This window comes from Phalangium opilio, unplaced genomic scaffold, assembly GCF_054372755.1.
Source record: "Phalangium opilio isolate 3A_F unplaced genomic scaffold, DU_Popi_V2 ptg000091l_1, whole genome shotgun sequence".
Classification (NCBI taxonomy): domain Eukaryota; kingdom Metazoa; phylum Arthropoda; class Arachnida; order Opiliones; family Phalangiidae; genus Phalangium; species Phalangium opilio.
In genome coordinates, this window is record NW_028324196.1 from 528,319 (window position 1) to 553,891 (window position 25,573).

Genomic DNA, 25,573 nt, shown 5'->3' on the forward strand with positions numbered 1-25,573 from the left:
GAAACAATTCATTGTCAGAAGTGCGGTTCGAACCCACGCCCTCATACGAGGATCAGAGCTTAAATCTGACGCCTTAGACCACTCGGCCATCCTGACACGCTTTTTAACGTTTTCCTTGAAAATGAAGCTATAGTACCACCCCTAAATAACTCTCGGAATTCTATGCTCCATAAAGCCACTCACTTTTTGCCATACTAGAGAGGCCTTTTCTGACCATGAGATCCATGTTATTAAAATGAAACAACTCATTGTCAGAAGTGGGGTTCGAACCCACGCCCTCATACGAGGATCAGAGCTTAAATCTGATGCCTTAAACCACTCGGCCATCCTGACACGCTTTTAATCGTTTTCCTAGAAAATGAAGCTATAGTACCACCCCTAAATAACTCTCGGAATTCTATGCTCAATAAAGCCACTCACTTGTTGTCATATTAGAGAAGCCTTTCGTGAGCATGGGATACATGTTAGTAAAGCAAAACAAATCGTTGTCAGAAGTGGGGTTCGAACCCACGCCCTCATACGAGGATCAGAGATTAAATATGACGCCTTAGACCACTCGGCCATCCTGACACGCTTTTTAACGTTTTCCTTGAAAATGAAGCTATAGTACCACCCCTAAATAACTCTCGGAATTCTATGCTCCATAAAGCCACTCACTTGTTGTCATATTAGAGAAGCCTTTCGTGAGCATGGGATACATGTTAGTAAAGTAAATCAAATCGTTGTCAGAAGTGGGGTTCGAACCCACGCCCTCATGCGAGGACCAGAGCTTAAATCTGACGCCTTAGACCACTCAGCCATCCTGACACGCTTTGAAGCGTTTTCCTTGAAAATGAAGCTATAGTACCACCCCTAAATAACTCTCGGAATTCTATGCTCCATAAAGCCACTCACTTGTTGTCATATTAGAGAAGCCTTTCGTGAGCATGGGATACATGTTAGTAAATTAAATCAAATCGTTGTCAGAAGTGGGGTTCGAACCCACGCCCTCATGCGAGGACCAGAGCTTAAATCTGACGCCTTAGACCACTCGGCCATCCTGACACGCTTTGAAGCGTTTTCCTTGAAAATGAAGCTATAGTACCACCCCTAAATAACTCTCGGAATTCTATGCTCCATAAAGCCACTCACTTTTTGCCATACTAGAGAGGCCTTTTCTGACCATGAGATCCATGTTATTAAAATGAAACAATTCATTGTCAGAAGTGGGGTTCGAACCCACGCCCTCATACGAGGATCAGAGCTTAAATCTGACGCCTTAAACCACTCGGCCATCCTGACACGCTTTTAATCGTTTTCCTAGAAAATGAAGCTATAGTACCACCCCTAAATAACTCTCGGAATTCTATGCTCCATAAAGCCACTCACTTGTTGTCATATTAGAGAAGCCTTTCGTGAGCATGGGATACATGTTAGTAAAGTAAATCAAATCGTTGTCAGAAGTGGGGTTCGAACCCACGCCCTCATGCGAGGATCAGAGCTTAAATCTGACGCCTTAGACCACTCGGCCATCCTGACACGCTTTGAAGCGTTTTCCTTGAAAATGAAGCTATAGTACCACCCCTAAATAACTCTCGGAATTCTATGCTCCATAAAGCCACTCACTTTTTGCCATACTAGAGAGGCCTTTTCTGATCATGAGATCCATGTTATTAAAATGAAACAATTCGCTGTCAGAAGTGGGGTTCGAACTCACGCCCTCATACGAGGATCAGAGCTTAAATCTGACGCCTTAGACCACTCGGCCATCCTGACACGCTTTGAAGCGTTTTCCTTGAAAATGAAGCTATAGTACCACCCCTTTAATTCTCTCGTAATTCTATGCTCAATAAACCACTCACTTGTTGCCATACTAGAGAAGCCTTTCCTGAGCATGGGATACATGTTAGTAAAGTATAACAAATCGTTGTCAGAAGGGGGTTCGAACCCACGCCCTCATACGAGGATCAGAGCTTAAATCTGACGCCTTAGACCACTCCGCCATCCTCACACGCTTTGAAGCGTTTTCAGTGAAAATGAAGCTATAGTACCACCCCTTAAAACCTCTCGGAATTCTATGCTCAATAAACCACTCACTTGTTGCCGTACTAGAGAAGCTTTTCCTGAGTATTAGATATATGTTATTAAAATGAAACAATTCATTGTCAGAAGTGGGGTTCGAACCCACTTCCTCATACGATGATCAGAGCTTAAATCTGACGCCTTAGACCACTCGGCCATCCTGACACGCTTTTAAACGTTTTCCTAGAAAATGAAGCTATAGTACCACCCCTAAATAACTCTCGGAATTCTATGCTCAATAAAGCCACTCACTTGTTGTCATATTAGAGAAGCCTTTCGTGAGCATGGGATACATGTTAGTAAAGCAAAACAAATCGTTGTCAGAAGTGGGGTTCGAACCCACGCCCTCATACGAGGATCAGAGCTTAAATCTGACGCCTTAGACCACTCGGCCATCCTGACACGCTTTTTAACGTTTTCCTTGAAAATGAATCTATAGTACCACCCCTAAATAACTCTCGGAATTCTATGCTCCATAAAGCCACTCACTTTTTGCCATACTAGAGAGGCCTTTTCTGACCATGAGATCCATGTTATTAAAATGAAACAATTCATTGTCAGAAGTGGGGTTCGAACCCACGCCCTCATACGAGGATCAGAGCTTAAATCTGACGCCTTAAACCACTCGGCCATTCTGACACGCTTTTAATCGTTTTCCTAGAAAATGAAGCTATAGTACCACCCCTAAATAACTCTCGGAATTCTATGCTCCATAAAGCCACTCACTTGTTGCCATACTAGAGAAGCCTTTCCTGAGCATGGGATACATGTTAGTAAAGTAAAACAAATCGTTGTCAGAAGGGGGGTTCGAACCCACGCCCTCATACGAGGATCAGAGCTTAAATCTGACGCCTTAGACCACTCCGCCATCCTCACACGCTTTGAAGCGTTTTCAGTGAAAATGAAGCTATAGTACCACCCCTTAAAACCTCTCGGAATTCTATGCTCAATAAACCACTCACTTGTTGCCATACTAGAGAAGCCTTTCCTGAGCATGGGATACATGTTAGTAAAGTATAACATATCGTTGTCAGAAGGGGGGTTCGAACCCACGCCCTCATACGAGGATCAGAGCTTAAATCTGACGCCTTAGACCACTCCGCCATCCTCACACGCTTTGAAGCGTTTTCAGTGAAAATGAAGCTATAGTACCACCCCTTAAAACCTCTCGGAATTCTATGCTCAATAAACCACTCACTTGTTGCCGTACTAGAGAAGCTTTTCCTGAGTATTAGATATATGTTATTAAAATGAAACAATTCATTGTCAGAAGTGGGGTTCGAACCCACTTCCTCATACGAGGATCAGAGCTTAAATCTGACGCCTTAGACCACTCGGCCATCCTGACACGCTTTTAAACGTTTTCCTTGAAAATGAAGCTATAGTACCACCCCTAAATAACTCTCGGAATTCTATGCTCCATAAAGCCACTCACTTTTTGCCATACTAGAGATGCCTTTTCTGATCATGAGATCCATGTTATTAAAATGAAACAATTCGTTGTCAGAAGAGGGGTTCGAACCCACGCCCTCATACGAGGATCAGAGCTTAAATCTGACGCCTTAGACCACTCCGCCATCCTCACACGCTTTGAAGCGTTTTCAGTGAAAATGAAGCTATAGTACCACCCCTTAAAACCTCTCGGAATTCTATGCTCAATAAACCACTCACTTGTTGCCATACTAGAAAAGCTTTTCCTGAGTATTAGATATATGTTATTAAAATGAAACAATTCATTGTCAGAAGTGGGGTTCGAACCCACGCCCTCATACGAGGATCAGAGCTTAAATCTGACGCCTTAGACAACTCGGCCATCCTGACACGCTTTTAAACGTTTTCCTAGAAAATGAAGCTATAGTACCACTCCTAAATAACTCTCGGAATTCTATGCTCCATAAAGCCACTCACTTGTTGTCATATTAGAGAAGCCTTTCTTGAGCATGGGTTACATGTTAGTAAAGTAAAACAAATCGTTGTCAGAAGTGGGGTTCGAACCCACGCCCTCATACGAGGATCAGAGCTTAAATCTGACGCCTTAGACCACTCGGCCATCCTGACACGCTTTTTAACGTTTTCCTTGAAAATGAAGCTATAGTACCACCCCTAAATAACTCTCGGAATTCTATGCTCCATAAAGCCACTCACTTTTTGCAATACTAGAGAGGCCTTTTCTGATCATGAGATCCATGTTATTAAAATGAAACAATTCGCTGTCAGAAGTGGGGTTCGAACCCACGCCCTCATACGAGGATCAGAACTTAACATCCTGACACGCTTTGAAGCGTTTTCCTTGAAAATGAAGCTATAGTACCACCCCTAAATAACTCTCGGAATTCTGTCAAGGCTACTTCCCGTAACTTCGTGTGTGTAACCCTTAAGTTCAATGTGGTCATAATCGCCACCGCCAATGAAATGCATTAAGTTCGATCCGGATTGACCAATGAGCGAGCCTATGAAAGGTAGGAGGAGAATAGTTTTCAGCAGAATACGGTCGTTGGGCTTGCTTATTTTTATCTTAAAAGATTTGATTAATATTTCAATTAAATTACGAGCAAAGGCGAGTGGCTTCCCTTCCCAAAACTATAAAAAAACAATTGGAAAACAACATACCATTGCAAAATATAAAGCGAACATCGTAAGACGCCACATCACTGTCGCAGTTATCAAGATTTGGTTTAAAACGTAAGGATACTGCTTTCCATCGAACAGAATGTATGTAAAAAAGTGATACTTTAACGGAGTTACTTGGTGGAATATGCTTATAATATTTATCCTAAAGGCAATTGAAAAGTTTGTAATAATAATATAGTAATAATAATAAAATGGCTTTATTGGAGTGTCATCTCAACTGGAATACAGTTGCTTTCCAGATGGGTCCATTAGTCAGCTTAATTTTACAAGGTTTTTTTTCTTTCTTTTAGAGTAAAAAGTAAAAGTAAAACTCGTTATATTAAAATCTTTTTATACATTAGGTAAGAAGTTTGTGTATTTTATGTTTAAATTGCGTTATTGTTAGGTTTTCCGACGTGACTTCTGCCGGTAACTTGTTGTTGTTGTTGGTATATGATACTTTTCCTTTGGATCTCTGTTTTGGCCTGTGGTAGGGTGTAGCCAGTGTCACTTTGTCTTGTAGAGTAACAATGCCCGTTCCTGGTTAAATTGAAGATGTTTTGTATATATCCGGGAGTCAGGTTGTTGTGCACTTTGTACATAAATGTGTAGAGGTTCAAGAGATAGCGTTGTTTAAGAGTCAGCCAACCTAACTTCTCCAGTGCCGCAGAAGCTGATGACCGCTTGGGAACACCTATGATAATCTTGTCTGCCCTATTTTGTTGAATTTGTAATATTTTTTTTTAAATTCCAAAAGTTTGTAAAGCAATTCTTTAATTGGATTACTCAATTGGAAAACAGACAAACACTATTTCGTCAAAATTAAACTAAATGTCAATATGTAACGGGGATCCTGTTACTCAGACTCATCACCAGGCGGCGCGCCAGTTCCGGGCTACTGAATCACCAATGCGTCGTCTGCTCGAGCACGGGGATTGGCTAGTGATAGGAGGTCCGAGGGGATATAGTTTAAAGAAGCCCGGGAATCAGGGCAGTTGGAGGAGTACCGGCGTCAGAACCAGTTAATATTATTTTATAGACTAATTGACTTTATTTACTTGTTTACTGTTATTAACGGAATGTATATTAATTGTTTACTGATGGATTGTATATATAATTTAACCGGATTTATATGTTAATAAATACATTGGAATGATTGAAACTACGTAGTCGTGTGTTTTCGGGTATCGGTAGAAAGCGCGCGATTACAAATGGTGCCCCGAGTGAGGAACAACTTTTGAATTTCGCGCCATTATTTTCCGGGCTTTGCGTTTAATACGGACTTGTGTTCGCTACGGACGTCTGACACTTGTGCCTTCACCGAGTGAACTTCATTTTTGTATGCTGTTATTGGCCTTGTTGGCCGATGTACGTTTTGTGTGTTCCTTCTGCACAACGTGGGAATTAGGACACCCTGCAGTGAGCCCCTGACCCGGCCTGGGGGGATCTTTGAGGGTGTTCCGCAGTCAACGGGAACACTCTACTAGCACGGCCAACCAGGAATCTACGAACGATAACTTGATCTTACAAAATTGCATGGGTTTAACATTCCTCAACCCCGTCAGAGTATTAATCCCCAGCTGCCAACTGGCCATGTTAAACATACCGGGCCTCCCATACCTTTGACATTAAATCCAAACCCTGGCACAGCGTGTCAGTTGCCCCCTCGTTCTGGCTCTTCTGAATTAATGGTCCGGTTCCTCAAGGATTGTGATTCGAAGAGTAAGGGTTCTAGAGGCTCCGGACATTCACATAAGGCCAATTCAAGTAAATCATCTGGGTCGGGTAGTTTATTACGACCTTCCGATTTAGACGCCGTGGATATTCAACGGCGTAAAGACTGGCAAGCCTGGGCTAGGGTTGAAGCCGAGAGAATTCGGGCCAACGTGGGTCATTTTAGCAAAGACCAAGGGAAGGGTGATCCACCTCGGGAGCCACCGAAGGGGCTCACTCCTTTATCACCATTACGGGCACCCCCTATCCCGATACTGAGAACCTCGTCGCCTCTACATCAGAGACAGGCTTTAGCCTCTGCCCCCCTCAAGTTTCCTCCGTCCGGCCAGGAACTGCCAACCCGCCCATTTTCTCAATACCAAGGAATCAGGGTGCCGTACCTAATAGTCAGGCTGGATCAAGAAGTCGTTATTCTCCGGGGGGATCCCCTCGCATGGTAGCATCTGGCAATAGCTCGGGTAGGGGCCCTGTTCTTCTAGCTCAGCATGTTCCGGTGGTTAATCCTCCACAAACACCACCTCGAGTAACTCATAGGGTTATGGGTACCAATACCTCACCCCCTGCTGCTCCAGCTCAGCATATTCCGGTAGTTAATCCTCCACAAACACCACCTCGAGTGACTCATAGGGTTATGGGTACCAATACCTCACCCCCTGCTGCTCCGGCTCAGCATATTCCGGTGGTCAATCAGCCCCAAACACCACCCCGAGTACCTCATACAGTGATGGGAACAAATACCTCCCCACCGTTGAACCCAAATAATCTGGTACGGGTAGCCCCTGGTAATAGTCCGAGAAGGGGTCATATTCCACCAGCTCAGTATGTTCCGGTGGCCAATAATTCACAAACACCACCCCGAGTAACTCATTAAGTAACTGGAACCAATATGACCCCACCAGGGAACCCCACCAACCCGGTACAGATAGTAGCAGCTCCCGCCGGCGGCTTACGTTATAACCCTGTTCTAGTACAGTCTATAATGTTCCCAGCTTCTCGGGACGGGAGGATTCCAAGTTATACTTACGTCAAATGGAAATGTTTTTACAGTATCATAGATTTGAGGTCCAGGACCTAGGGTTATTTATACCTCTGTCATTATAGGAGGATGCCCTTAGCTGGTGGGAAAATCTTAGTCGCTATGCTAATCGTCCCGGGGATTGGGGATATTTTCTTCAACAATTCAATCAGGAATATTTGTCCTCCCGAAGGGTCAGGGAAATTAGGGCTGCCCTTTATAGTATAAGACAGGGTGTAGGTGAAGATCTACAATCATACCGTAGACGAGTCGTCCAGTTGAATGATACCTTGATGGACCCTATTGCAGAACACGAGTTAGTCGAAGTTTTAATCACTTATGTTTTACCGGAAATCACCTTGCTGTTGCCGGAGGATCTATGTCGTACCATGGTTCAAGTGCAACGAGAGTTTAAGCGTATCCAGAGCGGTTTAGACCGAAAGTATACCCCAGGAGGAACAGGGGGGTATACTTCGAGTCCTGGTCCAAGGGTGCCTTTTTCCGGTCCTCTCGGGACCGCGGCCAGTAATACCGGAAAGACAAGTGGCCCTAATAGACCACCACTATCCCAGGCATGCTATCGTTGTGGTTGCTTTGGCCATCTTCGTCGGGATTGCCCCAAACCCGCGGGTACACCACCTCGTCCGGCTCAAGCGAGAAATTTACCTGCGCTTCCACCTGTTGTCCCACAAGGTCCGGCACCAGGTTCGGGAAACGCTTAGGACGCATCCTGGAAGGGTCTCAGGATGTGCGCCGGAACACACAAGACCTTCTTCACATGAATTCAGTCAGAGGGGATAGTATTAAGGACAGTTGACTTAAGGGTATTTTAATTCAGATCGCTTGCAAACCATGTATTGCATTTCTTGATAGTGGGGCGGATCATAGTATTGTCGCCTGGAACTCTTTACATAAATTGGGAGTCATTTCGTTGGTGGTTCCTCAGTCAAAGATGGTCAAGGGTGTACAAAAGGGCGTAACTACGACTTCCGTGGGTTATATTGATTTGGAGATAGATTTGGGGAGGCAAATGGGAATAATACCGGTACGCTTTCACGTTTTGAAGGATATAGAATTCCCAATTATCTTGGGAATGGACCTATTGGACGAGCTACGAGCTAGCATCGACCATGAACGTAACGAATTCCGGTATTGTGGATATACTCTTCCCCTCATTTATTTGCGAGATCATGCGCCCGGGTTCACCCAGAACCACGAGCTCGACACAAAGACACTAGATGTGTCTCAGTTAAGCATGAGTACTTTGACGGAACGAGAAGTGGGGGACATAATCAAAATCTGTCAAGAATTTTCCTCCCTTTTCTCCGGTCGTCCGGGTAGAACTCACCTGTTACGACATCGGATCAAGTTAAAACCGGGGACTGTCCCTATCCACCGACAACCTTATAACCATAGCCGGGTGGCTAATGAAGAAATAGATAATCAGGTCAGGGACTTGTTGCAACAGGGGTTAATCCGGCCTTCAGATAGTCCGTGGGCGTCGCCTACTATAGTGGTGGGAAAGAAAAACACAACAGAGAAACGAATGTGTATAGACGTTACCCAATTGAATAGTGTTACGGTAGACGATCCCTACCCGGTACCACGCATCGAAGACATCATAGATTCTACGGGAAACCCCAAATATATCACTAAGTTTGATCTAAAATCCGGATACTGGCAGGTCGAGATGCATCCTGATGTAATCGAAAAAACAGCATTTGTCACCAGGGAGGGAAAATTTGAATGGCTCGTAATGCCATTCGGGTTAAAGAACGCCCCTTCCTCGTTTTCTCGGTTGATGAATAAAGTTTTGAAATATGCGAGACGATTTGGGGTCGGTGTATACCTGGATGACATTGTCATCGCTAATGCTAGCTGGGAGGAACACCTGGAAGCTCTTCGGAATGTGTTTGCTCAGCTGAAACACGCCGGTCTAACTCTGAATTTAAGAAAATCGAGTTTTGGGGTTTCTAAGGTTGCGGTACTCGGCTATGTGGTAAGCGCGCAGGGTGTACAGATTTACCCAGAGAAGGTAGAAGCGATTAGAAATTTTCCCAGACCTCGAACCATCAAGCAGGTTTCCTGGTTTCTGGGGATGTGTGGGTTTCACTCCCGGTTTATCCCTCATTTCTCGGATCTGACGGCCCCTCTTAATCGCCTCAAACCTAAACATCAGCGATGGCGGTGGGGAGATGATGAGGAGAAGTCTTACCAGGATTTAAAGCAGGCGATAGCTGAAGCAGCTATGCTACAGGCCCCAACCCCGGAGGGGAAATTTATAGTTACCACGGATGCTACTGGCATCGGTATTGGGGAGATGTTAACCCAGATTCAAGGGGGGGTGGAAGTGCCGTTGGCATTAACCAGTCGTCTCTTACGACCCTCAGAATTAAAATATAGTACTTCAGAACAGGAAGCATTAGCGGTTGTAGACGCCGTCCGTAAATTTCGCCACTATATAGAGGGCCGGGAATTTGCTGTCTTATCGGATCACAGGGCGTTATGCTGGTTACTGCGCTTGAAGGATAAGAAAAGTCGGCTCATGCGGTGGGCCTTGGAGCTACAGGAATTTATGCCATTCGAAATCTTGCATAAATCCGGTAGGGAAAACGTGGTTGCCGATGCCTTGTCTCGATGCCCGGTATCAGATTTGGACACAGTCAGTCCAAAGGTTTTAGAAACGGACGACACAGATCAGTCGCCCGGTCCTGAAGACCAGGAAGTCCGGGTCAATATGGTATCTTGTAATCCAGTATCATTAGGTTTCCCGTTAGATGTAGCAACTAAGGCCGACATTAAGTTAGCTCAGGCTTGTGATCCGTACTGGCAGTCTATTAGACAGGACTTAGAAAATGGTAAGGCGTCAACATTGTATAGACTAAAGGAGGATATGTTATACCGGATAGCCCAGGGTTTTCAACCGGAAAAGGTAGTTATTCCAACCGCGATAGTACCACGGGTATGTCAAGCCTACCATGACCATCCGCTCTCGGGTCATAGAGGTCGCACCGCAACTTATAAACGGGTGCAAGCTAAATACTACCATCCTAAATTGTATTCCCTAGTTAAAGACTATGTTCGGGGATGCGAAACTTGTCAGAGATATAAGAGTAGGAACACTAAGAAACCAGGTTTAATGATTCCTTCTCATAAAATTCATCCCGGGGACTTAGCTGGGATTGATATTATGGGTTCCTTACTAGTAACGAAATCTCAGAATAGGTTCTTAGTGGTAATGGTAGATTATTTTACCAAGTATGTAGAGATATTCCCGGCACGAAGCGTTACCGCTCCTATATTGTGTATGATCTTACTACAGTATGTTTCACGTCATGGTACGATGACAGCCTTATTATCGGACAATGGGCCTCAGTTCATATCGGTGTTATGGAAGCGTTTATGCCAAATGTTAAAAATTCAATTGAAATTGACGTCTCCATATCATCCCCTGGCGATTATGACAGAAAGGGCAAATAGGGTCATAGGCGAACTCATGAGTATTTATACCGGGAATGTCCATACGAAGTGGGACGAAAGCTTGCCCCTTATTCAGTTGGCCATTAACAGTGCCATTCATACTTCCACTGGTTCATCCCCCTTTTATTTACATCATGGTTATGAGCCTACGTTACCTGGGATGAGCGTACCTTTGCCGGGATACCCGAAGACATCGAAGGAGAGATTAGGGGTTATGAGGATGGGCCGCTCCGGGAATGGCAGTTGTCCATTGACTTTGCGCAGGAAATGAATGAGCAAGCCAGTGCCAAACAAAAACGCTTCTATGTCCGGAACTATTCCGATGGGGAACTAGAAGTGGGGCAATTAGTGTGGAAAGCAGGACATAGCTTATCCAACGCCGCGGCTAAGTTAGCTCCAGCTTGGTAGGGTAGTCGAAAAGATATCACCAGTTTCCTATGTTATCATGGATTTGGAGTCAGGGGCTTTGGCCGGTACTTGGCATATCAATCAGTTGAAACTACTGCTGAACTCTGTGGTCCTTGAAACCCAGGAAACCACAGAACTTGAAATCCCGCCGGTAATACAGGAACTGGCGAACGATGCTGACCCAGGAGATGAGCCAGAGCATGAGCTGGTTGCTACACAGAACGAAAGATCGTTTATTGAGGCAGATTCCCGGGACGGTCAGGAGAATGTCTGGGATATGGTGCCCGTTCGAGTATATGACTTCCGGCCTCATCAAAACCAGGCAGAAGGGGTTGTCGATAGGTCGTCCACCTCGATAGATGTAGACCTAGATATGCCCGTTCCGAATCTTGACATGCCAGTACAAAATGACCACATTCCCACCCCGATCCCGCGGCGGGACTATAATCTCCGACGTCGGGCACGAGTCACAGACCCAGCGGTGGCGGGTTCTTCCGTAGGAGGAAATCCGAACGGGAACACTCCAGTTCCAGGGTTGGAAAGGGAAGATGCGAGAACATTCGCGGAACCAAAGATAGGTCAGGACGAGGAGGACGATATATTGATGGCGCCCCTTCGATATGGGTGGAAAAGGGAAAGAGTTTTGAGAAAGGATACCGGAGGTCGAATTGGGGATGTGTACTATTATACCCCGGAACCCGTTAGGGAGAAGTTACGATCATACAAACAGATTTCAGCTTTTCTCGGAACGCATCGCGACCAAGCCCGTCGGTTGGGAATGCAGAATTTTAGTATGAAGCCCTAACCGTTTGCGTATCCCCCGTTTGAGATCGTTCGCCATGCTCTATGGTGAAGCATAACCAGTCGGTTCACGATTTAATCATTTTTGGGGCTTGTTTTTTCTCGAATGTTGGCATGGATCTTGCGAGCATGAAGTGATGAGGCTATTGTCGGATACAGTTATCCTTTACCTTTCAGATTATGGCAGATACCACCCCAACGTTTTTGGAGCAATTCCGATTCCTCGACCTATCGTCTAGCGAGGACGAGGACGGAGAACGTATAGACGGACGACCCATCAGGGAAGTAAACCACCCACTAACGGGGGGCAGGAGCAACTTACCATCATCGCTCGCACCTCCCGAGGATCCGATGGCTATCTTCAACATCAAGCAACATCTCAACCCTTATAGTGCATAATGATGACCGCATCTCCGCCACGGTGTCAAGAGACCCTTCCCCACCCCCGCGTTACGTTGAAGTTTTCTGCTCCCTCCCCTGTTATGTGTCACGTACTGGTACTGACATTGCGGGTTTCTCCCTTCACGTCCAAAATTTACCAGAACGTTTTTAAGCCAGTTTCAAGGGATGTATTTCCCACTTCGGGGCCATACCCGACGAACTGAATTTAGAGTATGCGTACTGCATTTTCAAACCCCGGTGTCCTAGGCACTGTAGGAGTTCCCCCCTCTATGCCAAAGCATTCCTTCACGATAAGAGAATTGAACAGAATCTTCTCATGGCTCTGGCTTTTTCCAAGGTCCGCGCGGTCGGCGCTATCGGATTGGACTTCTCCCGAAATATTGTTCTATGTCCCCCTGAGACTCAAATCCTAGCCTTTCGACGCCAACTCCAGCTAGCGAAAAACTATGGGTACCCGGTATTGGTACAATGCCGCGACGGCCGTTCGACCATGGAGGCCTATAAGACATGTTACCGTGTATTGACCGAGGAGCTTCCTCAGGGACATGCTATTATCCTGTTGAATTTCTCGGGTGGACAAGAAGCAGCCACGAAATTCTTGTCTCGATTCCCCCGGTTGTTCCTAGCCCTATCCCCGGCCATGGAGCCCCATTATATGGTTCGATTTTTACGGGACATCCCGATTGAGCGCCTACTGGCCAAATCAGGAGCTCCAATGTTTGCCGCCACTAAAGACTTGACGACAGCCGTACCATCCCCCGGTCTGACCTTTGTCGTCTTACAACGCATTGCAGCTGCTAAGGATTAACCGGTTGCGGCAGTGGCTTCCATCATTTGGGCCACTACCCAAAAGTTGTTTCGCCACCCGGAATAGGTGTAATAGGTTAACTTTACTTTTAGGATTATTATTTGGTTTTGTCCCCATAAGCGGTGGGACCACCCATATACAGGACTGGGTAGTTCCAGGCCACAGTTCCGGATATTTTTGTACTTTATGTTTTCTGACCATCTGTCACTATTATTTCATTTCCCCATAAGCCTGGGCCATTAGTTGGATTCTTGTCAAACAAAAAAAAACTTATGATTTATTGTTTTTTTTTGCTAATTATAGCATCATATTATTCTTGTACCCTTTCCCAAAGTGGGCATGTCCCCTTGGCGGGACTTACTAAATATGTTTTCCCTTTAACTCCTTATCTGTGGTCCACCCGTGTTTGAGTTTGATTCCCGGGTTCTGGATGGGGCTTCTCTTCCCACTATATCTTTTTCAGATACTCCCAGCGGCCTTACACTGCTGCTTCTCTTTTCCCCCGGGGCCGCTGCTTCTTTCTTGCAGAGGGGGAGGATGTAACGGGGAGCCCGTTACCAGGGTTCTCCACCAGATGGAGCGAGATAAACCGATACCAGAGTTTCTCGCTAGAGGTCTCAGGAAAGCTGAACCTTGGATCTGTCGTCTGCTTGACTCCCGGATTGGCTGTTCCCAGAGGCCCGAGGGAATATATTCAAACGTAGACCGGGAATCAAGGCAGTTGGAGCGAAACCGGCATCAAGATCAGTTAATGATTTTTGTTAAATGAATTAATGTTGTTTACTTGTGTATTTCTATGTTTATTTACTAACGGAATGTATATTTAAATTAACCGGCTTAATGTTATAATAAATACATTTATTAACTTAATTACGTAGTCGTGTGTTTTCGGGTCTCAGTGAGAAGCGCGCGATTACAGTGCCGCGCAATAAATAATTTGAAATACGTAGGATGTCAGCAGCTTCGAGTCTTCTACAATAAATTTTAGTTGTCTTTTATTTATCTTGCAGCTTGGGGTGAGATGGCAGCACGTTTTGGATTCACAAAATTATCCGAGAAATCGCCAGATAAACATTAAATTGCTGAAAACATAGACGATTTAAAGGACTTTGAGCCTATAGTCAGAACGATGGCTTGGGAGCGTAAATACTGTGTTGCTCATACGCTACAGCTAGCCGTTAGCGATTCAATCAAAACCGATGAAGTCGCTTGCAAACATGGATTAACATGGAAAGGCGGCCGCAATGAAGAGGACCGTCCCATACAAAACCAGGAAATCTTCGAGGTCATAAATCGTTCGTGATAATACTAAATGCGTGTAGATATCATAATACATCATAATACATTTTTAATATATTGAGTTAAGGTTACACGTAATTGAAAAATATACCGCCACTAGTTCCAATTTCCCGCATTTAGACATTATTTAAACAAGGCTGTCTGATTAAAAAAGGCTGTATTTTGTTTTCGTCTATGTTCTTATGTAAAATAGTTCAGGTTTCCCATATTCAAAAAATAATTGGTATTGTCAGAACTATTATAAGAAACCTCCCTACGGGAGGTAAGTAAACAAGTCGCCATAGGCGTAACGTAAAAAGCGCGATACATCCTCGAACCACCAAATACCATATTGAGACACAATCACGCGTGGACTAGGCTCAGAAGCTTCCTCCATGCTTAGTCCTTGTCTTGGAAAGTAGTTCAGCAAGAGAGGAAAAGAGTAGTCTGCTAAACCGTCTGTATTGAATAAGATGGAGGATGCCGCGTCGCAGTGCAATTTTTACTTTCGACATTTGGCAAATAAACATACGCAAACGGTTGTTTCAAAACGGAAATCTAGCTTGTTAACATTAAGCCAAGAGGATAAAAATGATGAGCCGAAGAAGAAAATATCAAGACAGGTAATAACACGATTTTATGATCTAACTTTACATCGTGCTGGGCCTTGGTAAGGTAAACATTTTAATTTTTACTATTCTGTACATAACACTATCATTCCTCCTGAAAACCCTATAACCACATCACGGCCTGTGAAATTTCAAATTATAATTGATTGGTTATCATCAAAATCTAAAAATAGTGCTGTAATTACTTATGGGGAAAAATTTGGCACTGCTAAACCTAATGCTACATTCCCCAGCGAATTTAATAAAGTAAGGATGATGAGTGCAAAACTTCATGTAATTTTAATATTTATAAAACTTGTTTTATGGTAGGCTTATTTAGAAGTAACAAGAAGTGACATTTTCATGCCCCAACTAAGTTTGGAACCAGCGAGAGTTCTTATTGACAGTGAAGGGGAGGCCAGATTGATGGTTGTTTTCAAAGGATGTGTTATATAGAAAAAGTTATATGATGATGAAACATTTTTGGACAATGAAGCGGTAATTGTTTTTGAACCACTACTGTCGGATCAATTTATTCTGTGCCCAGGATTGACAAAAGAAGCAATCGCAATTGTGAAGTCACGGCCAATTATACCAAAAAATATAATTGAATTCTTTTATCCAACAAGTCACATTTGTTCTCAGAAATGCTTAGTTTGGTTTAAAATTTCATCGAAAGCTCCCATAGCAGATGTTAGCTCCGGCAAATATGCTTGCAGCAATTGCAGTTACGCCTCTCGGTATTCTAAAAGATTAAGGAATAAGGAATATACCTTAAAAAATAAACAATCTCCCTCTTCTCATGTCAACTTACAATACTTGTCACCTCGTTCAACAAGAATAAGACAAAGTATTGCCAGAAATAGAAAGCGCAGACTATTTTTGAGTAAAGAGAATCTCCAAGAAAAGTCTCACTCTTTAAAAATCAAATTAAGTAAAAAGCAAAAAGACGAAATGGTTAAAATTTCTTCTATTATAAGTCAAGATTATGAAAAAGAACTTGAAAGTGTTCTAGCAGGGAACGGAAGTGTGGATGCTTCAATAAAAGAAACTGTACGTGATGTTTGGTTAAAAGATTGTGAAGCTCATCATGCTAAAGACGTTTTGGATTTTGGAAAAGATCAGCAAAAGAATAGTGAGTTATAAAGCGGAATATCAAAATATTGTTATCTCTCGGTTATGTCTCTCTAAATCGCCGAAACATTTTTTTATTAGAAATTGGCGACAGAGGAAATAACTGGAGTGCAATAGGTAATTATTGTCTAAAATTCTAAGTATGTTTTACTATATTACCAAGCATAAAAGGTCATTTTTATCTGTGTCTGGGTTTCATTTTTATTAAGCCCAAGCTGTTGCTTGCCGAAGCAAATCTGCTTACTTGGCTTTGCAAAGCTTCAAAGTATTAAAGCTACCAAGTTGGAGGAGCATTCAGAATAAAATGTCGCAACACTTAGAAGAGCCTGGTGTTAATATGGATTATTTGGCGAAACAAAAGGAACTATATGATCATTTCGTTAAAGACCAGGTTGTCAATTGTTTCAAAGAACCGAAAGGTGATGGCATACTTATTTTCGACGAAGTTAACGTGACATCAAAAGTCATCTGGAACAGCAAAAATCACAGGCTAATTGGTCTTGCAACGTCAGAAGAGCAATTACCAACGCTTGATGATGTATATGCCCAGTTTGATGACAAGGGCATTCCTAAGGCTGCGTACATGCTCCAGTTCCTTTGGAGAGACTTGACATCAAATTATGATATTGTTGGTCCATATTTTGCTGCGGAGAGCTCAACCAATTCCCATTACATCGCTGCTTGCCTGATGGAGACTTTAAGAGCTTTTCACCTGGTTGGCTTTAAAGTTTCAGCTCTTCTTTGTGATGGAGCAAGTTCAAATTTAAGACTCATAAAGTTGACTCAAGAGCGGTTTGGAGCCTATGGTGTGAAGTTCCCTGAGGGTGTTGATATTGACGTCTCAGTCAAGCCATGGTTTGATAACCCTTTTACAACAGAGGGTACCATTTATTGGCTTATCTGTCCATCGCATCAGGTGGGTTTCAACTTTTGCCTAAAATTCACTATTCGTTCATTCATGAACATTTTATGTAGATGAAAAACCTCATTAATGCCTTGTTTGCATCAAAATCAACTGGTGCTCGTGACTTTACCATAAACGGGGTCAAATTTGGATGGAACCAAATTATTGCCTTGAAAGCAAGGGAGGATGAGAGGAGGGACAAAGGAGTTCCTCGATTGGTGCCAAGGCTGCTCCAGACTTATATTGATCGAGACTCATGGACAAAGTTAAATGTGAAGCCAGCCAAAATAATGCAGGTATAGAAGTTGTTCCTCTTCTTTCAAATTCAGATCTGTATTTTTTTGACGTACAAAATGTAGCAAAATGATGTAATGTTGGAATTATATGAATATGCCAATCCATCTGATGGAGTTCTGCCTTCCGACCATAAAGAGACGATGGCAACATACAATTATTTAATGGCTCTGAACAAGTTGTTTGAAAATGGCATGTTGTCTAAAAACAAGATTCGGCATCCAAATGACACCCCGCTTATCAGCATTCGCGAAGGACTGGACTTCTTCAAAAATTGGTTGATGAACTTAAGAGGTATTAAAACCCTACCTGTGGGATGTTATATTATATTTAAATGAAACCCTACCAATGTTATACAATGCTCTTACAGAAACTAATTCAAAATTTAATTGTTTGTATCCAAGCAAAGAATTTATTTCGTGGCAGGTAAAGATTTTTTCAAATTGATATGTTTCCATTACCTCATGTTTGTTTTTCGGTTTTCCCCCTTTATTTATTTATAGACTTGGGACCTTTTGCGAGTAATTGTGTATGGCACGGAAGGTCTAGTGAAGTATTTCTTCAAAAAATACCCTGGGCATTATTTAGTTCCAATAAGATTAAATGGCAGTGCAGTTGAGAGCTTATTTTCTCAATACAAATTTAATGCAAATGGCAAACTAACAAGTGTGAACTTCGCCTACGCACGGAAGTCACTACTAACAAAGCTAGATGTCCATGGTCGCCATCACTCCAATACTAGTTACAGAAACGATTCAATTAATCTTGTGGAGAAAATAGTTATACCAAAGAATTAGGGTCACTCGATTACATTTCCGATTAATTTTTGATTAAATAAATATTTTGGCCCTTACATTTTTGATCATATAATTTTCAGGGTTCGTACACGACCTGAAAACCCGGTTATAGTCAGGGAAATTGAAAAGGTCAGGGTTGAGCGTAGGGTTCTGGAAATTTTATACATACCCCGATTTCAAGTGGATAGATGCATTAATTGTTTAATGAACATACCATATGAAAATCCCTTTGAGATTCAGTAAAATAATTAAAGAATGATTACGTTAATATGCTAATGAACAGTTTTATAAATTTGTACTAAATCGATAACTAATTCTCTTTTGTAATTAAAGCATCCGATTTATAGTGTTAGGAAACAGAAGTTTTATAAGATACTTCAGGGGGGGTTCTTGAATAACTTCTGGTAGGCCTAATTTTACCTACTGAGGATCCTTTGGTAAATTGGCCGAATCTGATAATATCCTGAAAATAAGCTTATTTTTATTTACTTAATAATTGTCCCAATAAACGAACCTTTCATTATAAAAACGTTTTTATTTGAGAACATAATCGCTCAAATGTGTCGGTTTGTACCTAATTCTCTTGTGAGAATTCCAATTTTTTCATCACAAGAAGTATCACAAATTTTTATTTTATTTACTTCAGACATTAATGCTGCTCGACTAGATTGGGCAATATGAGTATTAACCGCGCAAATTTTTCTTTTCTTGACACGTTAGTAGTAAGTTACCACACTTTTAGGCATGCAAATTAGCCGAAAATGATCCAAATTTGCATAATTCAGAAATCCCACTTTTGACTATGCAAATTAGGATCTAAATTTGTATAATTCAGAGATCCGACCTTAAACCATGCAAATGAAGCGAAAATGATTATAATTTGCATAATTCAGAATCCCACGCCTGTCAATCAAATGCGAGTCACGTGTGAGTCACGTGTGGTGTTGTGACGTAGGTAAAATTTGTAAGATATATCAGCAACAGGGTTTGAAATTATATTAGTTCGGGACAAAACGTAAAGCTATAATGAACTGGGAAAAACTACGGCTCGAAACTTTTAAAGATTACCCCGTTAGTAATATAAGACCGTCAGAGTTTGCGAAACATGGTTTTTATTATTTAAAGAAAGGCGACGCCGTTAAATGTTTTTATTGCGATATAACATTACATAGTTGGAAAGCTAATGATAAAGTAAATGAGGAGCATCGGAAATATTCCCCGGAATGCCCAATTGTGAAAGGGTTTTCGACATGCAACATACCTATACATTGTTCTATCGATGAGATAGGTAGAGATGTACCACCAACGGAGAAATACGTTTCAACTACAAGCAAACCCAAGACTGAAGAATATTGTAATAATCGATGTTGTACGCAGCGTGTTTTACAGGTTGTAAAAGAAAATGTCTGTTTAGGTGGTTTATTACTTATCCTTCCCATAACTGTACCTGTAGGCCTTATTTGTGGAATGTTATCTATGAACCCAGGAGTAGCGCTTCTTGGTTTCTATCCTGTACTCTTACCTATTTTAGATCAGAATTTTTTTAAAACAGGATTGTGTCAATGGTGTAAAAAACAAATCAAAGGATGAAATAAATTTTTTAAAAAACAATGTTTATTTGTATTGATTACATCACGATTAAATTCTGCGATAAACATTCCAAAAATTTGGAAATAAATTTAAAAAGCGTGTTGCCATCTGTTCCAAGTCTTGACGATGATAATAATCAACAGCGTCTTTTGAAAACACATTAAAAGTGGGGTCATACGCTAATATTAGGTGTCCATCTCTATCTCTACCTTCCAAAATATCTGGAAGATATGGAGATCTTGTAATGAGAGTAAATTTATTTTTAAATTTTTCGAAAGTGAAAGTTAAAAACATTAAAGAATACCTATATCTATGCAATTCTTCAATAACTACGTTAATATATAATAACTTTAACAAATTAATAGTATAACTAATAGGTGTAATAATATATATATTCCAGGGGGTGTCATTGTGTTGTCTGTTCTTTATGATCAAACTAGTGTTGAATTCATACAAAAGTTTTATAATTGCAGTATTTAATACCGATTCATCACTAGCTTGATCGTGACAAACGTATCCTAGAACGTGCGCTGCTGCATTCGAATCTTGACATTGATCAAGTTCATTAGGGTCGTATTTATGTATACTTCCTAGTTTACATTCCGTACTAAAAACGTAGCGTCCACAATTTCTGGTGTCGATAGAGGCCAATTCCGCCCATTCACCACCATCATTTCGTGTGCGATAATATACACTTCGGTAGTAAGATACTTTAACGGTGTTGATAGTCCACAAGTTTTTAAACATTTCGCGACGTACAAGTTGATTAATAACATGCTTTGATATTTGATTGTTTCCTTCAAACTTTATACGATTGTTCTCAATTTCGATCAAACATAATGTACCTAATCGAGGTATCGCGTTTGCACCTTCTGATTTAATACTAATAGGTTTGTAACACACGTAACTCGAAAACCGATGATTTACATTTTTACGTGATTCAACAGCAAAAACGTTCGGTACGTCCATTTTGAATTTTTATTTCACCAAAAGGTTCACTATCTTGTAAAGTATAATTGACAGCGTTCTTTCTGGGGTTAAATTCTGTGAAAATAATTCCAAAAACTTGGAAATGAATATAACAGTTTTTGTTCTATTTTTTGCAACTCTAGGCGTGCATAATCAATAGCGTCTTTTGAAAATACTTTAAAAGTGGGGTCATATATTAAACCGATTTTATCTCTCAAAATTCTTGGAATATTTTTAGATTCTGTAAAGAGATTAAATTTTATTTTCATTTTTTCGAAAGTGAAAGTTAAATCCATTAACGAATGATTAAAGTTATGCAATTCTTCAATAACTACGTTAATATATAATAACTTTATCACATTAACAGTATAACTAATACGGGGATCACCATTAATATAATAGAAGTAATCATAATTGCCATTTTTATCCTTTATGATCAAACGAGTGTTAAATTCATACAAAAGTTTTATAATTGCTGTGTTTAATACCGATTCAACACTCGCTTGATCGTGACACACATACCCTAAAACGTACGCTGCTTGACTCGAATGTTGACATTGATCAAGTTCATGAGGGTAGTATTTATGTAAACGTCCTAGTTTACACTCCGTAGTCAAGATGTAACGTCCGCAATCCCTGGTATCGATCGAGACTACATCTCTCCAAAAATCATATCGGTTACGAGATACTTTAACAATGTTGTTGGTCCACAAGTTTTTTAACATTTCACTGTGTACAAGTTGAGCAATAGCATACTTCGATATTAGATTGTTTCCTTCAAACTTTTTACGATTGTCCTCAATTTCGATCAGGCATAACGTACCTAACCGAGGTATCGCGTTCGCAGCTTGTGATTTAATACAAAAAGCTTCGCCACACGCGTAACTCGAAAATCGATAATTTATATTGTTACTTGAACCAAAAACCATGTGATACATGCATTCTCCAACCCCGGAATCCATTTTTTGAATTTTTATTTCACTAAAAGGTAAATGATGGTTCACTATCTTGCAAATCCTTACCAATCCCAATCTTCACCTTCAAGTTCTAGGAAAGATGGATTGGCATTTTGAAAATCTTCGTAAGATTTGTTAGTGGCATTCTTTGAAAAAATCACTTCAGACACGTTATCAATGGATACATTGTCACGAAAGTGTCCGGTTTTAGAAAAAGAGTATCGAACCTTAAAAAATGTATCCCTAAATCTAGACAGTGTATTTGATAAGGATGATTTAGAGGAATTGCCGAACCGTAAAGAATCGATTACAACACTAATATATAACAGCTTCAAGAAATTTGAGCTGAAGCTGTTAGATGTTGCGTAATTCTTGCGAAATGGGTTTTTATACGTCAGCGTAGAGTTGCATTCGTAAATGATTTTAACAATCGCCGTGTTAATTACTGCTTGAACAGCCTCACTGTCGTGACAAACGTATCCCAGAACGTAGGCCGCCTCTTTTCGATGTTGACAACGCCAGTTTTGTTTGTTATAGTACTTATGAATCCGACCTAGTTTACACTCCGTTGTAGGGATGTAAATACCACAATCAACCGTATCGATTTGACATAATGAGTCAACTGTACAGAAAGTGACCCAAGATAGTTCTACAACATAACTCTCCCGCTTGTTTTTCAAAATTTCTTCGCAAACGAGTTTTCTAATCACTGTGTGAGTTATTTTATACTTTCCCGCAAATTTCTGACGATTGTCTTCAATTTCGATTAGACATAACGTCCCTAACCGAGGTACGTTATTTTTACAATCATGTTCAATAATATTTTTTTCATTAAAATTGTACGAATAAATTTCTCTCATTTTTTGGGGAAGCTACACAAATAATAGTTTGATTCCTCTTCACTATCCCAGTATGAACATTCTTTTTCTTGACGTTGAGCTTTGTAACAAAACTGGTTACAATTGATACAAAAAAAACTATTGTCCAGAATCGCGTAAGCGTTTTCAATATTGGTGATTAAAACTTTACCGTATTGTTTATAAATGGCTTTTTTAAATTTTTCACAATTATTGTTAACGCAGTAATGAATTTCACCACCAATAGATGAGAAACTAGCAATATCGTCTTTTTCACAAAAAAGACAGTTTAGATCCTGACCACTCTGTAACTCAGTTTGGCCTGTGGTATTTAATTCCGAAAATTGTTTTTCATTCAAGTCTGTGAAAAGTAATAATATCTTATAAGAAACACGCACGTTGTGAGGGCCTCTTTTAAAATTATACATTTATAATATGCACCCTTCTTAAAACGACTGATAAATATTTTTCGATAGGGACGCTCATTAATATGGACCCTTCTTTAAAGTCGTTAATACATAAAAAACCAACAGTTAAATATTTTTCTAAGAAAACCAGGGATGACCTCGACGCTCATTACAAATTCCTAACTAGACTTCTTAAGCTAACAACCTTGAAAATTTCATATATAAACTGAACGGATTTCAAAGTTTCACATCATAACGCAAAAAAACTTTAAGTTTTGAAAATATCTTCAAAGTCTAGAGTACTACTAGAAAAAATGTGTCCAGCAAAATCTTTTGACTCAAACGCTGTTCAACCGGCTGAGGAATTGTAAGTTATTTTAGCTAGCAAGTTAAAATTATTTTTTAATACCGGATCTATTTTATATATAGCGCTCTACCCCAACTCTGGGATATCGATGATGAATTGGAAGTTGATCCAATCATCATCCTCGAGGAAGATGATATCCCAGATGGAGTGGAGGAGGAAATAAACGAATTAATCGCGAGTATTGATATGTTCGCCGAAGCGGACGACCCGGATGTGGTCTCTACGGAATCATCTGAAGAAACGTAAGTTTTTTTGTCTTATATCTAGCAAGATATATACTAATACTGTTTTATATAGCGCATCCGAAAGTGATGACGAGAATGAAAATGCATTTTATTCAGATACCGAAGATGTAGAAATTAATTTAGAGTAAGCTAAAAAACTATTTTGTTAATTTTAATCGAAATTAATATAGATTTTTACAGCGCCATGTATTCTTATATTACTCCCTGTTCATCCTGTAACCACTTCCAATATAATTTTCGTACCTTTTCCGGAATAATAAATACTAATACTATATCCTTTAAATTATTTTACTGCATGAACCACAACTGTATTCTCTACCATACATTAATTTGTCTCAGCTGGATGGAAGGACAATTCCATCCAGTTAATATCTATCAAACATCCACTAACTCTTACTACATTAACAACGCCCATCTTCCTAAATCCTACAATTACTTTCTACAAGAAGACCTACACGCCACGGATGACGAAATTGATCTAAAGTAAGTTAAAAAACCTTTTTTTGTTTTAAAAAACCGATTTTACTTATATATTTTTTATTATAGCTACATGTACTCTCGAATCACCCCCTGTCCTCGCTGTAAAAACTACTCTCCAACGAACTATTCTCTGTCAATCCAATATCAACTTCAAACTACACACTACAAGCTCTACTTCTGCAACCACGAAGACTGTCCTCTCTATCAATCAATTATCTGTCTCAACTACTATGAATATTACTTGCCTATTGACCTTCTTCTCAATTCTAGATTCGCTTCACCTCTCTATCTTAGAAATATTCCTAATTATGTCTATCAAATAAATGAATAAAATATATATATAAGTTTTTAAGAAAAAATGTCTCGTCATTTATATGAAGCTTAAACATTCTATTAAAAATCCCCACTAAAATACGAACACTGTAACCAAGGTTTTTCAAGAGCCTCTCGAATATCAAAAATTAAAGCTAGGAAAGTTGTTATCCTTGACAACGCCTTATAATAATTCTTTAAATAGTAGATATCTAGGGGAAAACTTTATCATTTTCTTTTAACGCTTCATCCGAGAAAGTCTTAAAAAAACATGGGTCTCCCAGAAGATAATCCTCAGCCGCAGTTACAGGAGATGGACTCTCTGTAAGCTAAAAGTTTACTAGTTGTTTTTAAGCTTCTAGTTTCTTAAGAGTGTTTTTTTATAGAACCCAAGTACCGTTAGAAATTACCGCAGCTTTAGCGGTAGAAAGGGCATCTGCAGGGTAAGTGATATTTGTACCATTAAAAACTATAGTTAAGTAAAAGTAGCTATGTATTTTAGAATCTTCGAAACTCATTCATACGCATTCGTACCGTGCTGCGTTTGTAAAGGAAGAGAGGTGTCTGAAATCGATAGAAATATTTCAAAGGCTTTCTATTGTAGAACTCTATCCTGTCCCCGCTATAATAAGATAGTGGGTATTTGCTTCCCCGTTTTTATGGTTAATATTCATTACCCCTGTCGCGGCCATCCCGATGATATTAATACGGCATTTATGGAAATTTTTGATTATCCTTTAAATGTTTAACTCTTTTTCTAAAAAAATATTAACTTTTTCCAAATATATACCATTTATTATTGTTGTATTTTAATTTTACATGTTATTAAAAGATTTTTTAAAATTCAATTAAACAGTACGAAATCATTTGTTGAATGCTTAAAACACATTGAATATTTTGAGGATTACGTAAATTATTTTCGTAAGATTTTAACAGATCGGTTAAATTTAACGTGCTGCAAAATGCGTGTAAGGTAGTTTTATACTCGCGTTTAACATCCAATAGTTTTTTTTCAAAATCACCCAAAAGAATTCGAAAGGTGAGTAGCATATTTTT

General features: G+C 40.5%; 3 protein-coding genes and 11 non-coding genes across 14 annotated transcripts; 3 read left to right on the plus strand and 11 right to left on the minus strand.

Moving 5' to 3' along the window:
• Positions 1-249: 249 nt before the first annotated feature.
• On the minus strand, positions 250-333 carry TRNAL-UAA (transfer RNA leucine (anticodon UAA)). The gene has a single exon. It is a non-coding gene; the product is annotated as a tRNA-Leu (tRNA).
• A 390-nt stretch (positions 334-723) lies between these two features.
• TRNAL-UAA (transfer RNA leucine (anticodon UAA)) lies at positions 724-807 on the minus strand. The gene has a single exon. It is a non-coding gene; the product is annotated as a tRNA-Leu (tRNA).
• Positions 808-960: 153 nt separating this feature from the next.
• On the minus strand, positions 961-1,044 carry TRNAL-UAA (transfer RNA leucine (anticodon UAA)). The gene has a single exon. It is a non-coding gene; the product is annotated as a tRNA-Leu (tRNA).
• Positions 1,045-1,197: 153 nt separating this feature from the next.
• TRNAL-UAA (transfer RNA leucine (anticodon UAA)) lies at positions 1,198-1,281 on the minus strand. The gene has a single exon. It is a non-coding gene; the product is annotated as a tRNA-Leu (tRNA).
• Positions 1,282-1,434: 153 nt separating this feature from the next.
• On the minus strand, positions 1,435-1,518 carry TRNAL-UAA (transfer RNA leucine (anticodon UAA)). Its single transcript has one exon. It is a non-coding gene; the product is annotated as a tRNA-Leu (tRNA).
• A 153-nt stretch (positions 1,519-1,671) lies between these two features.
• On the minus strand, positions 1,672-1,755 carry TRNAL-UAA (transfer RNA leucine (anticodon UAA)). Its single transcript has one exon. It is a non-coding gene; the product is annotated as a tRNA-Leu (tRNA).
• Positions 1,756-2,379: 624 nt separating this feature from the next.
• On the minus strand, positions 2,380-2,463 carry TRNAL-UAA (transfer RNA leucine (anticodon UAA)). The gene has a single exon. It is a non-coding gene; the product is annotated as a tRNA-Leu (tRNA).
• Positions 2,464-2,616: 153 nt separating this feature from the next.
• Positions 2,617-2,700, minus strand: TRNAL-UAA (transfer RNA leucine (anticodon UAA)). Its single transcript has one exon. It is a non-coding gene; the product is annotated as a tRNA-Leu (tRNA).
• Positions 2,701-3,325: 625 nt separating this feature from the next.
• On the minus strand, positions 3,326-3,409 carry TRNAL-UAA (transfer RNA leucine (anticodon UAA)). The gene has a single exon. It is a non-coding gene; the product is annotated as a tRNA-Leu (tRNA).
• A 389-nt stretch (positions 3,410-3,798) lies between these two features.
• TRNAL-UAA (transfer RNA leucine (anticodon UAA)) lies at positions 3,799-3,882 on the minus strand. Its single transcript has one exon. It is a non-coding gene; the product is annotated as a tRNA-Leu (tRNA).
• A 153-nt stretch (positions 3,883-4,035) lies between these two features.
• On the minus strand, positions 4,036-4,119 carry TRNAL-UAA (transfer RNA leucine (anticodon UAA)). Its single transcript has one exon. It is a non-coding gene; the product is annotated as a tRNA-Leu (tRNA).
• A 10,329-nt stretch (positions 4,120-14,448) lies between these two features.
• Positions 14,449-15,971, plus strand: LOC149644042 (uncharacterized). The gene is made up of 3 exons (XM_089850485.1): positions 14,449-14,614; positions 15,273-15,472; positions 15,536-15,971. Exons 1-3 carry the CDS (start codon positions 14,449-14,451, stop codon positions 15,659-15,661), a joined length of 492 nt encoding a protein of 163 aa, XP_089706611.1. The 3' UTR covers positions 15,662-15,971.
• A 7,398-nt stretch (positions 15,972-23,369) lies between these two features.
• On the plus strand, positions 23,370-24,536 carry LOC149644043 (uncharacterized). The gene is made up of 5 exons (XM_089850486.1): positions 23,370-23,480; positions 23,543-23,722; positions 23,778-23,849; positions 24,065-24,208; positions 24,272-24,536. Exons 1-5 carry the CDS (start codon positions 23,428-23,430, stop codon positions 24,534-24,536), a joined length of 714 nt encoding a protein of 237 aa, XP_089706612.1. The 5' UTR covers positions 23,370-23,427.
• Positions 24,537-24,786: 250 nt separating this feature from the next.
• Positions 24,787-25,365, plus strand: LOC149644044 (uncharacterized). The gene is made up of 3 exons (XM_089850471.1): positions 24,787-24,841; positions 24,904-24,960; positions 25,020-25,365. Exons 1-3 carry the CDS (start codon positions 24,789-24,791, stop codon positions 25,264-25,266), a joined length of 357 nt encoding a protein of 118 aa, XP_089706597.1. The 5' UTR covers positions 24,787-24,788; the 3' UTR covers positions 25,267-25,365.
• The last annotated feature ends 208 nt before the right edge of the window (positions 25,366-25,573 follow it).

What these genes read in the sequence shown, in the direction of transcription:
- LOC149644043 (XM_089850486.1), top strand. Translation starts at nt 23,428, where the DNA reads ATGTGTCCAGCAAAATCTTTTGACTCAAACGCTGTTCAACCGGCTGAG. An exon ending in ACGGAATCATCTGAAGAAAC is followed by an intron (nt 23,723 to 23,777) that starts GTAAGTTTTTTT and finishes TGTTTTATATAG; the next exon opens with CGCATCCGAAAGTGATGACG. An exon ending in GATGACGAAATTGATCTAAA is followed by an intron (nt 24,209 to 24,271) that starts GTAAGTTAAAAA and finishes TTTTTATTATAG; the next exon opens with CTACATGTACTCTCGAATCA.
- LOC149644044 (XM_089850471.1), top strand. Translation starts at nt 24,789, where the DNA reads ATGGGTCTCCCAGAAGATAATCCTCAGCCGCAGTTACAGGAGATGGAC. An exon ending in TTACAGGAGATGGACTCTCT is followed by an intron (nt 24,842 to 24,903) that starts GTAAGCTAAAAG and finishes GTTTTTTTATAG; the next exon opens with AACCCAAGTACCGTTAGAAA. An exon ending in GTAGAAAGGGCATCTGCAGG is followed by an intron (nt 24,961 to 25,019) that starts GTAAGTGATATT and finishes TATGTATTTTAG; the next exon opens with AATCTTCGAAACTCATTCAT.
- LOC149644042 (XM_089850485.1), top strand. Translation starts at nt 14,449, where the DNA reads ATGGCTTGGGAGCGTAAATACTGTGTTGCTCATACGCTACAGCTAGCC. An exon ending in AATCTTCGAGGTCATAAATC is followed by an intron (nt 14,615 to 15,272) that starts GTTCGTGATAAT and finishes GGCCTTGGTAAG; the next exon opens with GTAAACATTTTAATTTTTAC. An exon ending in TCCCCAGCGAATTTAATAAA is followed by an intron (nt 15,473 to 15,535) that starts GTAAGGATGATG and finishes GTTTTATGGTAG; the next exon opens with GCTTATTTAGAAGTAACAAG.